This window comes from Cucurbita maxima, unplaced genomic scaffold (assembly GCF_002738345.1).
Source record: "Cucurbita maxima cultivar Rimu unplaced genomic scaffold, Cmax_1.0 Cma_Scf00025, whole genome shotgun sequence".
Classification (NCBI taxonomy): Eukaryota; Viridiplantae; Streptophyta; class Magnoliopsida; order Cucurbitales; family Cucurbitaceae; genus Cucurbita; species Cucurbita maxima.
The window spans coordinates 1,057,396-1,075,247 of record NW_019272041.1 but is presented as its reverse complement, the minus strand read 5'-3'; the positions used below and the strand labels follow the sequence as shown (position 1 = coordinate 1,075,247).

General features: G+C 33.3%; 1 protein-coding gene across 1 annotated transcript; it reads left to right on the top strand.

Annotated features, from left to right (window-relative positions):
• The first annotated feature begins 4,551 nt into the window (after positions 1-4,551).
• LOC111498380 (O-fucosyltransferase 29-like) lies at positions 4,552-16,721 on the top strand. The gene is made up of 9 exons (XM_023149598.1): positions 4,552-5,341; positions 5,467-5,557; positions 6,557-6,633; positions 7,408-7,496; positions 7,591-7,780; positions 8,088-8,269; positions 14,330-14,432; positions 14,603-14,931; positions 15,841-16,721. The coding sequence occupies exons 1-9, from the start codon at positions 5,069-5,071 to the stop codon at positions 16,145-16,147; spliced, it is 1,641 nt and encodes a 546-aa protein (XP_023005366.1). The 5' UTR covers positions 4,552-5,068; the 3' UTR covers positions 16,148-16,721.
• Positions 16,722-17,852: the final 1,131 nt, after the last annotated feature.

Sequence of the window (17,852 nt, the reverse complement as noted above, 5' to 3'; positions counted from 1 at the left end):
TTAGGATTCTTTAACAATTTTTTTAATAAATATTATATTAAAATATCAAACTTTAAAATACTCATTTTTTAAAGAGTAATAAACAAAAAAAATACGAAAAAATAAGCGACAAATTTTACAGAGATGCTAAGAATGTTTGATTAATCCACCACAACTAAGTGAAAGTTATCTTATTTATAATCAAATAAATTACAAGGATATGGAGAAGATAATAAATGGAAATAATTGGAGAAGATAATAAATGAAAATAACAATAAATATGTAAAGATATGTAAGAAGACAAATATCTAGATATTTGCCTCTTAATAAAATATCAAATATGATATATATGGTAAACTATAATTTATTGCTAAATATCCTTAACACCCACCGCAAGCTGAGCGTCGGATTTGAACGAACGTAAAGCTTGAATTTGAAAAATTCAAAGAGAGATTGAGAAATACTTTTCGTGAAGATGTCATTGTTCGGAGGAGGCGTAGAGAAACACTTTCTTGGTCATTGAAAATTGCAGAGGGATCGCCGCTCAACGGCGATGCTGCCTTGGCTTCGGTGAGAATATGTCTAACCCATGAAGAGGGATCGTTACTCAGGGACGATGCTGCCTTGGCTCTGGTGAGAATATGTCTAACCCCAAGAAGTAGAAGGGGGAATCTAGAGCAAGGGATAAATACAATGTTGAAGCCAAAAAAGTCGCCACATTGGGCGAAAGAACCAATTTTGACGAAAAGGGCAGCCGGAAGAGTCGTCACATGAGCAAAATAGCCAATTTTGGCAAGAAGGGTAGCGACAACTTGGTTGGCGAAGAGGCCAGTGTGGCACCTAGATTCAGAAGGTAAATCTTTGTAAAAGGTTGATGGGTTTGTCGAGATTCCGTATATTTCTGAAGAGAATACTGATGAGGATCCTGAGATTAGGGTTTCTTTGAAGAACGGAAGAATGGGAAGAAAATGAAAGAAACTATGTTGGTTGAGGGAAAATTGATTGTGTTGGAAAAGGTGAGGTTGTATGTACAAAGTATGACAAAGGGTGATTTGGAAGTCAAAAGGTGGAGCCGAAGAGTAATCAATTGGCTCTGCATGTGACAACCATGACGACTACCCCTGCAACATCAAAACACAATAGAGAAGAACAGCAGAAAATTTCCAAAGCCATTGAAAAGTGAAAGTTATCTTATAAGTGAAATTTCAAAAGCTCTGATACCATAAAAATGTTTGATTAATCCACCACAGAAGTGAAAGTTATCTTATTTATAATTAAATAAATTACAATGATATGCAATAAATATAAAGATAATTATGGTAAGAAGACAAATATCTAGATATTTGCCTCATCATAAAATATCAAATATGATATATATGGTAAACTATAATTTATTACTAAATATCCTTAACAGATGCGAAATGAAATAGGGGGCAAAGTTGGGGACAAGGAAGCCTTCCCGTCCTCGCTCGTGAATATCTCTATTTTAAATAATTAAAGATATGTTTTTAAAAAATTATCACATGAAAAATAAATTTAATTATTTCAAAATCACTTCATGTGATTTCGAACACTTATGGGCTTTACATTTACTCATATCTGTTGTTGTTATTATTATTATTTATTTTAAATAATTATAATATATATATATATATACATTTTTTTTTTTAAATGTTGGACTATATTAAATTTTAAAATTTATGTTAATCATATTAAAATTGATTTGAACGTGGGAGCCTCGAAGTGATATTATATAGATAAATAATGAATTTTATTATTAAAAAATATAGACCTTACAATTTTGAATAATCATTCGTTAATATATAATTACTTCTTTTTATGGTTTAATTTCTTGGTCAACCACTAAATACTTTAATCATAAATGTCTCCCCATCTTGAACGTTGCATGTATTTTATTACATAATAATAATAATAAAATATAGTATGTATTTAGTTTTTAATTATATAATAAATATTAAAAAAAAAATTAAATCATTCAAATATTCGGACCAACTCAATCTAATTTAATCCATATTTGTTTGAGTTCAATCACGGACATTTAAATTAATAAAATATTTATTAATTTGGTTGGATCTACGAAAATTTAAAATTTTATATTAATTTTTTATATAATTAATGTCATTATTTAATGGAAGGACATGTCTATTTGAATTTGTTTTCATTAAGGGAAAGAAAATATTAATTTTGTTTTATATTGTTGAGTTTGTTTTAAAATAAATTATTTTCTCCAACAATTGTTTTTTATTTTTTTTAAACGAATTATTTCTAGAAAGAAGATATCAATCTATTGTCATGAATGTAACTATCTATACTATCTACACATGTTGTCATTAAATATATTGTGATTATTTTTTCTCGATCTTTGAGGCTCACAACATAAGCACGGTAAAACACAACTTATCCAATAATTGTGGAGTATTTCACTAGCGACCTAGCTCACCCATTTCTTGGACTTGGTTCGGAACTCATCAGACAAACCATGAGCTAGAGGGAGCATGCTCCAAATATGGCCATTTTGGCCTCAACTATTGAATTCTCTAACTCGTACGAAAATTTGTATCACGACTTTTTTTTTTTCATGGCCATATATTTATGATGCCGAAGTTGTCATGACATTTTTCGATCCTGGTCCCCACCTTTTTCAGGAACAAAATCTTTTAAACAATAAACTATAATTAATAAAAGAAAAAAACATGGCATATAAAGTTGTGAGAAAAAGATCTATTTTATTTTTTAAATAAAATTGAGTGATGGTAGTCTAGGTAAATAAATCATACTTAAATATTCTTACGCTATATTAGAATTTGAATCGGTAGTAATGCATCGAACAATTTTATGTAATTATAATGACCCATTCTTCAAAATTTGAATTACAGATTGTCGAGCACTGACTTGATAATTTTTTTTTTCATTCTTAAGATATGAGTACTAGACGAAAATTTCAACCTACTAAATTTCAAAATATATTAAATTTCTCAGTTTGATCATGGTTAAGATACTAGTGATTATGAGATAAATTGTCATAATTCTCATTTATTATAGATTTGTGGTTATTAAATCTCATTTAGTTTTGATTAATATTTTTATTTATTTATTTATTTATGTTATTAACTCTCACTGAATTCATAACCATTTTTATTAATATTATAATTACTATTAATATGCTTATTAAAAAGGTTTGTTTGTTTTTAGGTGTGAAGTCATTATTATTTCGTATTTGGTAGAAACAATTTGGAGGAACTTTTGTAAGATAATTTTTGTAGTGTGAGAGTGTACACTTCTAAACGCTTTGGTTATAGTAATTGGCCAACATTTGTGGATGTAGGGGAATTTCTTCTCTCCGAACCACATAAATCTTTGCATATCTTTATTTAATTTCAGTCTGTGGGTGTGTGAGTATAATGAATTTTGCTTCTATTTTCGCTGCAACAATTGGGTATTAGTATTTTTTGTTGTGGCATTACATAACCCACAATTAGTATCATAACACATTTAGTGTTCAACGAGGTTAAGTCTTTCACAATACCCCAAATACCACAACCTGATGCTCTTATACCACTTGTTGTACCCGAATGCTACAACGTTCAAATACTTGATGCCCAATTGTTGTAGTAGAATGCCACAACAAAAATGCTCTAATACCAATTGTTGTGCGTCGATGCCACAACCTTCAAATGCTCTGGTACTATTTGTTGTGCTGTAATGATTCCACAACCTTCAAATGCTCTAATACCACTTGTTGGCTCAAAATGCCAAAGCTTTCAATGCTCTAATACCTAATTGTTGTAGCGAAATGTCATAACAAAAAATGCTCTCATACCCAATTGTTGGGGCTAAATGCTACAACCAAAATACTATGATACAAATTGTTGTAGTGGAAGCAAAACCAAGATCGATCGCACTCACACCCACTATCAGAAATTAAACAAAGAGACAAAAAAAATTACCTAGTTTGGAGAGAATAAATTCCCTTGCATCTACTAGTGGTAGCCAATTATTATAACCAAAATGTTTACAAAATGTATCTCTCACATTCTCAAGCTACGAAGTATTTCAACAAAGTTCTTCTTAATTACTTCTAGTCAAATACAAAATAATAATTATCTATCACGGATCATACCAATTCTTATCATTTATTTTGGTAGAAAATATATTATTTAAAATATTTTCAACATGCAAATATATAAATGAAACTTTTAAGGGCATAATTGAAATTTAGCTCATGATATTTTATATAGTTTAATATAATTTATTCTACCAAACTTATAATTTTACATTTATTATATGTATTAATTTACTAACCATTTAAATTAAATTATAAATTTGAACAATTAAGGAAATTAAGATTTTCCTATCATCATAAAATTATTATAAATAGTCCCGTCTCTATAATTCGACTATTTAATAAATATAGAGACTAATTCTAAATTTGCAATTTAATAAAAAAATGAAATTGAAAAAAGAAAAAGAAAAAGAAAAGAAATAGAATGAAATGTCAAATTTGCCCTCATATAAAATGGAAACTCCCAGAAGGGCGTCGGCAAAATTGGACTGCCGTCAGTCAGGTGAGTGATCTTCATCGGGCATCGGGGTTCCTTATTAGCCGGACTGAAAAAAATCTCTATCTTCCCATTTTCAGTCATTGATCGCCTTCGCATAAATCTCTATTTCTCTTTCCGCCATTTTCACTCTCATCTTTCCGTCCCTTTAATCTCTTATCTTCGTCTTCAACAATTTCAATTCTCCTCTGTAAATCCCATTTCTCCTCCCCATTTTCTCTGCTCCGATTCAATCACACGCTTTGTTCAGGCCGATCACGATTTCTAGGGTTTCTACTTGAAGTTTAACGGCCACAGAGCCCTAATTTCCACGCCCTCGCGCTCGCATTTGCATTTGCATTTGCATTTGCATCAACATTGTTTACATTATTGTTGTCCCCAATCGGTTACGTTTTTGTTTTGTTTTTTCTTTTCTCTCTCGTATTCTTCGTAAACTCGGAACATTTGGAATTTCGAGTATGGGTATTAGTGTCATTAGGCTTGTGTAATTAGGCTGGAGGTGGGTTTGAATGGGCGTGGTGAAAGCTTGGAGGTTTAGCTTGATATCAGGGAACCTGGCTCTGTTACAGCCGCAGGATAGTGGGAAAGGTTATGCTGTTAGTAGCAAGAATGTACTGTCGAGATCAACGTCGGCGCAGAGGAAGGCGACGTTTTCATGGTCGATGTTGTGTGGTTTGATGCTCTTTGCGTTAGGTTTAATTTCGTTGTTTACGGGTCATGTTGCTTCTGATCTTGAATGGTACTCTCAGCACTTAGTCAACCAGAGGCTCTACTCGGCGCTGGTAATTGTAGTTTGTTTATCCTTTCACGTTAAATGCTGTGGGAAATTGTGTGGGTTTTACTCTTTAGAAGAGGGGGTTTGTTGGCCGACAGTTCATTGAAGTTCATCATTGATCTGAATTTTCAGGAGGGAGCTCGTCATAGGCCGATCAATATCTGGGAGTCTAAGCTTTCGAAGAACTATTATGGATGCAGCAAAAGAAGCCCACGTTTTGGTTGTAAGTTAACATGGTTACCATCGCTCTCTGTAGGATTTTGGCATTGCTTTTGTTATTTTGATTAGTTTATACATTTTGTGATATCATGTGAAAATATTTTGTTTACCTGAAGATGTCAAGTGCAAAAACTTAAAATTCCTATTACGGCTTGTAGTTAAGGTTTTATTTCGTCTTGACTATATTTTTCTTGATTTCGTGGGGTATTTTGGAGTGCTGGCTTAACACCTCTATTATTTCCTCATTCCTCATTTTATTTGGTACTAGTTAAATATACCAACAGAACCAGGACGCTGATGTTTTCTCTTCTTGTATGGTTACCTTCATGCCACCCAAGTTTTTGTTCTTAAAACTCTTTGTTCAACATGTTAGGAAGCCTACTTCTTACCAAGAATCGCCTATTTACGTTTCCTTCCTCTCTAATTAGATATTTTTGCAACTACTTTAACTGCCTGCTAACCTTTTTGTCGAGCACTTCAAACAATTGGGATAATTCTATTTCTGTGCAAAACTTTTTCAAAGAGCATCTAGCTTTAGATACTTCTTTCAAATTTAAAATTGAATGGATTGTATTAAGAATTTAGACTCTTCAATCTATAGCATGGTTGTTGGTTCAGTTGCTAATAAGTAGTTAATCAGTTGGTTAGCATTTGACAGTCAATTCCTTACTTCTTTTCTTTTCCATGAAATCTTGCTTCTTATCAAAAGAAAGGTTAGTTCCTGTCAGGATGTTGGCATTCTGCTTAACTGCCAAATTGGCACTCTTTAAACTTCTCAGTGCATGCCTACATGATTCATTCCTTTGATATGTCTAGAATCTGATGTCGGAGTGTACTTGCTTATCGCTAATACTGTGATTTGAAATTCAGCTGCTGTTAGTGAGAAGTCTTCAAATGGCTACTTGCTTATTGCTTATGCCTACATGATTCATTCCTTTGATATGTCTAGAATCTGATGTCGGAGTGTACTTGCTTATCGCTAATACTGTGACTTGAAATTCAGCTGCTGTTAGTGAGAAGTCTTCGAATGGTTACTTGCTTATCGCCACGAGTGGAGGCTTGAATCAGCAGAGAACAGGAGTAAGTGGTTTTCTTTCTTTCTTTCTGTTACAATTTTATGTCGGAGTGTAGAAGGGAAAATCTAGTGGCTAATATAAGGGTCAGCCAATCTAAAAATGGAATCACTGAAACAAAGTTGTTTTTCATGTTTTCAAATATGTGTTAGATTGTAGATTTAGAAATTGGATTCCAGTTTAAACAATGATTCAAAATTCGTTCTACAATATATTTATATACCATGAAACTAGTTGTAGCTGCAAAACTAAATATTAAGTTGAATTAAACCATTATTAATTAATTTATGTACATATTTTTTTTGTTATAATTTTTTTATAATTATTATTTTACAATATCTTATAACTTATAATATATTATATTATACATTTTTCTTAACAAAAATAAATTGAGTTTATAACACAAAATACCATCTTTATTGAAGTTTTATCTTTCTTGGTATAATATGCATTTTAAAATTCCAAATTCAAAATCTGAATACAATGAAACATAAATGTTGTTTTTAGAATTTTCACTATCTGGATCGTAGAACCTGGAAACAATTCTTGAAAACACGTCTACCAAATATATATTTGTTGAACTCAGTGAATTAAAAAACACAGAACAAAATCTAGATTTCATACCTAACGGAGCCCTAAATTCTTTTACCTTATCATGATTGAGTTGTCATCTTTGTTCATCAACATCAGGTTCCAAAAGATTCTTGCGTCAAAATTTTCCTAAATTATTCCAAAATTTTTATTAGCTTTGAATTGATGTGAATGTATTTCTTTTTCTTAGATAACAGATGCTGTGGCAGTTGCACGGATCCTTAATGCTACACTTGTGGTACCTGAATTAGATCATCATTCCTATTGGAAGGACGATAGGTAATTAAAGATGAATGATCCATGAATTGAAGCTTTAACCTTTTTCTATTTTTAATTATAGTAATTGTTAATGCAAAATTGTCTTGGTATGCAGTGACTTTGTCAACATTTTTGATGTTGGTCTGTTCATTTCCTCCCTCTCAAAAGATGTGACTATTGTGAAAAGAGTTCCCGATAAAGTCATGCGTGCCATGGAGAAACCTCCCTATACTATGCGCGTCCCTAGAAAGTCAGAGCCTGAATACTATCTTGATCAAGTTTTGCCTATACTTTTAAGGAGACGTGTAAGGCCCTTTTCCAACATTTTGCTGATGCATTCAGAGCTTTTTTTCTTTAAAAAGTATTTTTTTTTTAATTATAACTTTTAGGGTAAGTAATTGTTACGTACATTGTCTTTGACAAGTAATTTTGTGCATGCCACTTCAAGATATTTCTTTTTAAAAGCCACATGCTTTCAACCATGAGGTACTAGTGTTGGAATTTTATTGTGGTGACAATAAAATATCAGTGTTGCAGATTATCTCTTGCCATGTTGAATTTCAGTTTGAGGTCATTTCCAAAGGGGTGAAATTCATTGATGTAAATTTGCAGGTTGTCCAGTTGACAAAGTTTGATTATAGACTTTCAAATATGCTTGATGAAGAGCTACAGAAGTTGCGTTGTCGGGCTAATTATCATGCTTTGAGATTCGTAAAACCTATAGAAGATCTCGGTCACAGACTTGTGAAGAGAATGAGAAATATGGCAAAACGTTACATTGCCATTCACTTGAGGTTTACTCTTACTCACTTTATTCAGAATTTTGTTCCTATATTTTGCAAAATGTTACTTGGCACTTCTTCCTACTATTCTTGTCCTGTATTTGCAGCATTGGTCTTCTAGCAATTATTTTATAGAAACTTGGCACTCATTTATTCTCTCAATGATATTTTGGCTAATTGGAGAGCTATGATTGTATGTTTCATTGATCTCTGAAATGTCTCCGTTTCTAGTTAAAAAAAGAAAAGAAAAAAAAAAGAAAAAAAAAAAAAAAGAAAGAAAGAAAGAAAGAAAAGAAAAACCAAAGCGAAAAAGACAAAACTTGGCCCTTGCTACAGATACTGTGAGAAAATGGGAAGTGAACTGTGACATATGTTGCTTTAGTGTCATTCTTTTAGTAGCTGACGATTTCTGGCGTGATAAATAATTTTGATATTTTCCCCTTTTGCTTTTTTATGATGGGTTTTATACAGTTTGGAGGTAGATGATTACTTTGAGCAATAGTTGGTTGAATTGGATTAAAAAACTATTGTTCCGTAGACGTTTTCTTGGATGAGAAGCTATAATCATTTTATTCTTACGTGAATGAAATTTACCAAGCCTTCCTAAAAAAATGAGCAATGAATGGAAAGATGATTGATAGACTCCCCATTTCTTTTGCACATCACACAAACGTCTGGGGAGAACACTGAATTACATCCACCTTTAGAATGGCCCCTAGGTTTTGGAAAGCGTCTGTTGCTTAACTGACGCAGCACAACACACATAGATTCCACCCGAAAGAATCATAAAGGAATTTAAGTGAGCGTACTTTCTACTTTTGTTTGTTTGCCCTGTTATAAAAATTCATGTAAATTTCCTCCTCTAGATCTTTGTCAATGAATGCATTTCTTTTATGTGAAGTTGTTGGAGGATTCTATCTTCATTAATTTTTGTTAACAAAAAAAAGAAAAAAGAAAAAAAGAAAACTTTTCATTAACGTACAAAAAGGAAGGAAAAAGTTCAAGGATACAAGTTCCCAATGGGAACAAAAAAAGACAATACAAGAAGAAATAAGCCTAAAATACACGAGAATAGAACAACGAAAAACAACTAGCAAAACAAACAAAATTATAGCTCGGCAGTAAAGAAACACTTACTTGCATTGAAAGAGTTATTAGACTAATGCAAGCCCTTCAAAACCTTCCAAAACCCGCAAAACATCAAGGAAGAATCTTCAGTATGGATCTCTTAAGAAACCATCAAGAGAAAATAAAATTTTCGTCATTACTCTTCACTACACACCCTGGATCATTTTTTAAAGCGACAAGCACTTGTTTTAATCGCAAAAAGAACAACCCAAGGGCCAGGGAAGAGGACCCCCCACCCCACAAAGTGCTATGCCCAAGAAAGCCTTCCCATTCGAAGATATTCTGAGAAGCTTAATTACAAAATAATCTTTTGTGGTTTTAAATCCACCAACAAATTGTATATGGTACATTAGCTCAAAAATATCCACTTCAACTGATTTTTCTTCAAAGATCGACTGGCTTCTTTCTTTTCACGTGAGCCAAAGGAGAGCTCTAGTTGTCCAACACCACAAAATTTTAGCTTTTCCCCGAAAAGATGTGCCTCTCAAACATTCAGACATCCAATCAAAAACGACATATATAGGGAGAGAGGGCCAATTTGGGGATTTTCTTTGCAGTGTTTCAGTCGTTCAAATTTCTATAGCTACTGGTCCAAAGAAATAATTTCACCGACTTTGGAACTTTAAACTTCCAAATTAAGTTTTCAAAGGACCTTTCAATCCACTGCTTTTCCTGGTGTGGAGGAAGGAAAATTTACTAGAGAACACAACAGATGGGTCTATATCTAATTTTATCTGTACCAACCCCCGTTCGAAAGGATTCAATCCTTCTGATAACCTATCTCTTATTGTGAAGTTCCCAGTAAAAAATACCTATTCTGAGGCCTAAATTCCAGGTTTAATCAATGTTGTCCAAACATTCTGCAACAGAAGACTTTCTTTAAAGAGACTGCGTTGGAAAACGTGCTGCTAAAGAGCTGTCTCCTACTCAAATGTCTTCCCAGAAGTGCATCCTTTGGTTGTTTACAGATGTGAAGATCTGTTAATATTAGCGTACCTGATGCTCCTGTTGATGCTTTTGCCCAGGAGTTTCCTCAGATGCCGAACTTAAGCTTCTGTGGCCTTAATTTTGGTTTCCATAACAGTAGAGATTTAGCTCAGAAGTCAAGGAACTATCATCCAAAAAATCCAAAGTCTTGCTCCCCAGTAAGAATCTTTCTCTGTCTAGTTAGACTATTGCAATGCCCAAAGGAACAACTTCTATATCATGAATTTTTGGCTAGGAAGAAAATTCTATGCAGTGTATATCAAGAGTGGTACAACCATAGAAACTTGTTTTGTAGCCTGGTTTTCTAGTCTACGTTCATTGGCAGAATTTGTTTTTCCGTCTGTTCAAATCAAGTTATTAGTTTTTAGTCCAATATTTTTTGAAATCTTAGTGGATTTCTATTGCTTAGAATCTTTCTCTCATCATGCATTTTTCTATTTTTGGAGAGAGAAGGAAGTAATTTTTGTTGAAGATATGACATTTAAACAACTATTCCCTTTATCCCTCTCCCATCTCCCTTTGTTTGAGAGTTTTTTGTTAGATCTTTTGCATATGCCGATTACTTCTACATTCCTCAAGAAAGATAGAGATTCCTCTGATACTTTTTGTTTATTTAAGTTCAGGTCTCAACAAGGATGGTTTCTTGTAAGTGTTGTTTTGCCTTCCACAGGGGTTAGGAAGGGATTCAGTATTCCAGTTGGTCCAGATAAGAAAGGAAAAATTGTTTAATATAATTCGCAAGGAAAATGTGAGTTCTAGTTGAAGTTAAGTTGAGTCAGAAAGGACACGTTCAAAGGTTGTTCCGGGCAATGGCAATTCCTTAATTAGCCCTAAGTAAAGTTTCAAATTTCTTCTACTGTACGAGTGATCAAAGAAAAAGGAAGTGGTAGAAGTTGATTTTAGCTATCTCTCTGTGGTCTCAAAATCTTATGCTCACAATTCTTGGAACCAAATTCATCGAATTCTCGAACATTATCTTGAACCAATTAATCATCACCCTCTTCTTGGCTGTAGTGTTGTTGAAGGGTACTGGTGATGATTTTGGATTACTATTCAATGAAGAATGAAAATTAATTGGGGATTATCATTTAAAGTTAGGAAATTGGTCCAATGAAAAACATTATTTACCCAAAGGGCTATAATGGTTGGATTTCACTATCAAACTTACCTTTGATCTATTCGAAGAAACACGTCTTTGAAGCAGTTGGAAAACAGCCAAGGGGTTTGGTCGTTATCTTCTCACAAACCCTTGATCTTCTCGATTGTTCATCTGCCCACATTGAAATAAAATAAATAAATAAATCCTTGTGGTTTTCTACCAACACAATAAGATCAAGAGTTAATTAGGCTAGAAATACTTTCTCTAACGGCAACATTTATGGATGAATCTATCTCTCATCATAAAAAACAAAACACTATTAATGATAATGAACATAGTAAACAACCATCTTCAACGGGTTTATTAAAGAGAATTAATGTGTCCAGCTTTGTTGATACATCCGAGAGTCTCAGAGGTTTTTAATGGTGCCTTCGTCCCTATTCTTGATAATGATTCAAATTCAGTTGTGACTACTAATGATCCAAGTGTTAGTAAGGAAGGAAAAGGCTCCTTTTCAAGGCCCTTATTTGTTCTCTGACTCAACAAGCCTTCTAAGTGTTCAAGAAGTTAAGAATTGTTTTACTGAAATTTATTCCTTGTGTTATTCTCGGAAAAAGGGGGTGACTCTTTGCTTTCAACCATTTTGTAGGATTCTAAGTTTAGTTTAGGTACAATTGAAGAAATCTTGTTCAAGTCTTTTGGCCCTTCCACTTAAGAAAATAACCATTCGAAATAAAACATTAATTGAGCTCACACAACAAGGTTCTCTTAATCCTAGCACCCTTTCTCAAGGTTCTATCGGCGATTCAGAAATAACATTTGAAAAGGGAATTTTTCATCCAGAAAAAGACCCTTTTGCGTGTAGGTCACCCCACATCATTGCTTGGATGACTCTAATGTGGCCTATGGAGAATTTTTTATATATTAATATTGAAGGTTCATTCGCAAACACTTTTGGATTAATTTTTCAAGATGATGGTAGGAGTCTCATCCCCTATTAATTTCTCACCTCTTCTTCAGTTCATTATCCGTCCTCTTCAAATTCTATTCCTATCAAAGTAAAAACTATGACAACAAATTTAGTAGGCATTCCCAGTTTTCTCAAGTTTCTCAAGATGGTAGCAAAAGTCAATAGTAGTCATTTTTTTTTTTCTATAGGGATTTGTTTTATTCTGTCCACAAAAATTTCTTGTTCATGGTTGTCTTTGTTATTTTTTAATTTTTCTTTTTCACTCCCTTTGGGTTCCTTTGGGAGTTTTCCTTTGATCTTTTAATCCTTTTTATTATATCAACGAGAAGTTGTTTCTTGTAAAGAAAAAGGATAAAAAGAAAAAAAGCAAAAAAAAAAAAAAAAAAAAAAAAAAAAAAAAAAAAAAAAAAAAAAAAAAAAAAAAAAAAAAAAAAAAAAAAAAAAAAAAAAAAGAAATCTGCACTTGAGAAATTTTTTACACCCTCTAGCGGTAACTTGGGCTAAAGTAATGGGCTTAAGTGAGACAAGGCTTAATGATCAACTTCAGCAGATTTTGTAACATGATTTTTTTTTTTAAAGAATAGTATCCGTCTGGCCGGGAGCTTTGATAAAGTACGAAGGCTAGAGATTGGATCAATAACCATCCTGCTCAGAAGAAGTCTGCCTCAAGTAGTTCTTGGCCTGTGCTGTAGACTACTCTTTTCTGTTGGTGATTGTTAGTGTACCTGCGCTCGTTTTTAAATATTTTGTCAATATTTTGTCAAGTCCTTGTTTTTCAAATATTTTAAATTTGATTGGCAAACAGACTCCTAAATATGCCAAAACTCTCCTTTTGGATTTATGATTTTGTGATCGCCATTTTAAGATGTAGAAAACTATTCTTTTGCCTTAATTCATCAGAGTATTTTTTTGAGTCACTTGATTGGTTAGAAATAGAAGAGTTTTCAAGGATGAAGGAAGGTCCTTCAAGCATTTTTTTGGATAGTCTCACTGATGTTACTTGATGCAAATTATGTCTCCGGACTTCTTATTGTGTGTAAGTTCTCTTTTAGCCATGAGAGAAAAATAGGTCTAGGCTTTTCTTCTCCTCTTGCAATTGCATATGTTCAGTGATATTAATTTTCTTATAGAAAACAACAAGAAGCTGTTAAATAAGAGCAAGAACACAAAAAGTAAGCAAGATATCAAATCTGAAGAGTTCATTTTCTTTTATATCAATGACGCGATAGAAATTTCATTGGTTTAAATAGAATCCACATTTTTTTTAATTGTGTTTGAAAGTTGTCTTATTCTTTTGCTACCAAATTAACCGAACAGCAAGTGCCACACTACATGAAATATGGTCATCATTTTATTTGACGGCTTGATTTTATGTTTTTTATGCTCCTACTAAGGTAGTGATGTAGAGAGAATAAGGTTAATTAGGGTAATTCCTTATCCACTTTTATTCACTGTTAATACAGAGCCTCTCATGAATTATTCATAATTTCATTCTATTAAAGATCCTTGATCTGATTCTTGGTGAATTCTCTCCTTAAATACCTTAGGCTACACTAGTTAGTAAGACACCGTATGATTAAACTTTTTTTTTAGGCTATAATGCTTTTGTTGATTTTGATGGTTTACAAGGAAAGGCCTAAATCATTATTAAAGAGGCTACGGCTGCTGCAGTTGTAGTTGTAGTTGATTTATCTAGGGCCAATATTGCTCGGCAATAAAAGATTTATTGAGAAGAGCCCCATGATTGGCCAGGCCACACTCTTCACATACGTTATGATTCTGTGGATGTCCATAGACATTCTTACATGTGCACGTAGATAAACTAATTAATTCATATCTGTTACTATTAGTGTTTGATTCTATATAAATGTATCCATTTTGGTTGTAGGTTTGAGCCTGATATGCTAGCCTTTTCTGGATGTTACTATGGTGGAGGTGAAAAGGAAAGGCATGAACTGGGTGAAATAAGGAAGCGATGGGCAACACTACCTGTGAGCAGTATTCTATCTGTTTTTGAGTTCTAAATACATTTGAATATTAACTATTGATCTTAAAAAATTTCTTTATTATTGCTTTTTCTTGAACTCTGTGTATTTGGACATGTATGATTGATCTGCAATAAGCAAGTGGTTGTATAAAAAATTTCGGTATTGCTTTACAGGATGTAAGTGAAGAGGAAGAAAGGAAGAGAGGGAAATGCCCACTTACTCCGTATGAAGTGGGTCTGATGCTACGTGCACTTGGTTTTAGAAATGATAGTTATATTTATGTTGCATCTGGTGAAATCTATGGTGGAGAAGAAACTCTGAAGCCTCTTAGGGAACTTTTCCCAAATTTCTATACCAAGGAGATGCTTGCTGATGCAGAGCTGAAACCCTTTCTTCCATTCTCTTCTCGTCTTGCTGCCATCGACTACATTGTATGCAATGAGAGCAACGTATTTGTCACTAACAATAATGGGAACATGGCCAAGATTCTTGCTGGTGAAAGGTACCAAGCTTATTTCTTTTCTATATCTGCTGCATCATTATCAAGAATGAGATTATTGGTTAGTTTTTAAAAAGCGGTCTGTTTTGATCTTCTGATACCCCCTTTTGTGCTCTGCATGTGGGTAAACTTTTACTTCGTAACTCTCCTCCCTGACATCATCTTATCAGAAGTTCTATATATTCCTTGGGTTGCTGTTAAGTGAGAGGATTCATATGCAAACCATGGACGACTGAATTGGATCCACCATCCAAGAATATAATTCAGCCTACTGAAACTGAATATTTGTGCATCTATTCTTGGACCGTAAAAGACTGTCTTGTTCGAGAGATTGTTTTCTAAATAGTTTCTTTTTTTTGTACGAATCATAGTAGGGCAGCTCGAAAATAGATTTTTTATATACTTAAATTCCTTATATTTTTCGCTATATAGGATTATTTTCCCAGGACTTCTCCTGAAATCTCTTACCAGGAACTGTTTAGTATAGAAATCAATGTTTTAAATGGCTAGAGGTGCCTCACAGGCTTTTTCTCTTAAAGAGTGAAACATAAAGTGTTCAGGTAATCTACAAAAATTTATAAAAAACTATAACAATATTGATTGTATAAAGTACAAAGAAGATGAAACTCACTTCTATTAATTGTCTTCTTAATTAAAGATTTCAAATTCATTCTTAATCTTGTTTATCACATGGTGTATTACCGTTGAATGTTTAAGTTAATTTTTATATCTTTGAAGAATTGCCAACAAATTGATATATAATTCTTCCCACTATTACAGGAGGCGTAAGAACTTTGTAAGCCTTGAGACTGCCTTGAAAACCTTTTAATACATCAATTGGAAGTTTTAAAGTTCCTTTGTGTATTCTTCATCTTGCCTTCCTAACACTGAACTTTGATTTGTGTATTTTAGGAGGTATTCAGGTCATAGAAGGACCATTAGGCCAAATGCGAAAAGACTCAGTGCTCTGTTCATGGAAAGGAACAAGATGGATTGGAATACATTCGCCAGAAAGGTAAAATCTTGCCAACGAGGGTTCATGGGTGAGCCTGATGACTTGAAACGTGGTAAAGAATTTCATGAATTTCCAGACTCCTGTATTTGTGAGAAACCCGTCGCTGAAAAAGTAAACGAAGATGATGAAGGTAATCACCTCGAGTTTCCATTGATAAATAGGCAAGGAGTAGTGGAAAAGAGAAACTTGATGGAGTTCATTTAGTCTCCACGGCATTAGAGAGAATTTTTGTCCCCTTTATGGAGAGGAAGAAAATGCATAGACGATAAGATGAGAAGAGTATCTCTATGAGGCAATTTTCATGAAGTCTGCCCTATCGTTTTCGCGCCCACGGTTAGGAAGTTCGATCAAGACTATCTTCATCCATGGTACAGGAAGTTCGATCAATTGTTCATAACTTAGTCTTGTCTCTAATGTCAAAGAGTATATAGATCTGTAGTTGTCCAAAACCTGCTGCTGCTGCTCTAGTCTTTTTATGCGCAAGCTAACATACCCCCGCCCCCTCCTGATTTATCTTATTAGTTTGTGGAACTATGATATATGAACTGAACCTATTTGGCACTACAACTGGAAACAGTTTGACTCGACAGCATGCTCGATACGCAGCCGAATTGTGGCCAGCGTTACTGACTTCATATGATTGAACCTGTCAGACATTTGTGAGCCTAAGGTAATATTGTTATTTTTTGTCATTGTTTTTCATCTATTGCAATTTCAGAGAACTTTTGTTTGCAAGCAAACATAATGGATCATTTTAGTTTGCTCTGCAAGTTTTCCAGTGAAAGTTACAGTAGATGATGTTCTAATTAAGTCGGATTTGTTTTATGTTTCAGAATTGTGATTGATTCACAGTTTTATTGAGATTAATTGGTACGATGTTTTCATCGAAAATTTCTAGTCAGCAGGTTATTTGGAGAAAGATAAGCTTAGGATTTTTAATTGTAGGATGATAGTAAAGCTGATCAATTAGATTTGACACTAGATGATGCCTATCAATCCCAGCCGCCATCGCCATTGGGTACTCTATCAACTATAAGATTCAGTCATGATTTTGCTAGGATGTCATAACATAATTGAGTTGGTTGACTTTTGAAACTTTGGTAGCATTGTAGATGTAACAATTTAGCATTTATCTCATTGAAATGCATTTAATCTAAAGCTAAATTCATTAGTAAAGGATGTCGGGTTAAGTGCGGAACTATCGGATCTCACTTGGTCGATATAAATTCATCTCACTAGAATGCGTCGATTTTTGCAACATTTTTTTTTCCTCTAAAAGATGATTTATTACCTTTAGGAGTTTTGTGAAGTTTTCTATTGTTTAATTATAAAACTTCAATTCTATTCTATTGTCATTCTATGATGAATGATTTAAATATAAATGAGAGGAAAACGATGATTAATACCTATTAATGTAGAAGATTTAAAATTAAAAAAAAAAAATTAGAAATTGATATATTCGAAGGTTGAGCATATACTCGGGTATAAATGGAACAAAGAACTCTCGTTAAACATTGCTTTCATGACTCTTAATTCCAGCCAGTTACCCAAGAACAAATATTCAATTTTCTAAAATAAATGTGGTAAATTTTGCCTGTTTATTTATTTATTAAGATAATTCTAGATTATTTGAATTTGAAAGCAAATAAAAAGTAATAAACAAAAGGAAAACCAACATTGAGAGGGATCGATTCTCTAAGGTGCTCCAGCTTACTTGCAATCGCCCCTCATTCACTCCATTAGTCCCACTTCGCTATATAAATCTACTCTACCTTGATTTTTTCTAAATTTTATTACGTTCGGTTCAATTTGGAAGTCACTTTCATCACGTTTTTTTTGTTTGAGCGATCCAAACATGCCCTTAAGAAATACACCAAAGTTTAAAAATTCTTCTCAGGAGGTGAATTAC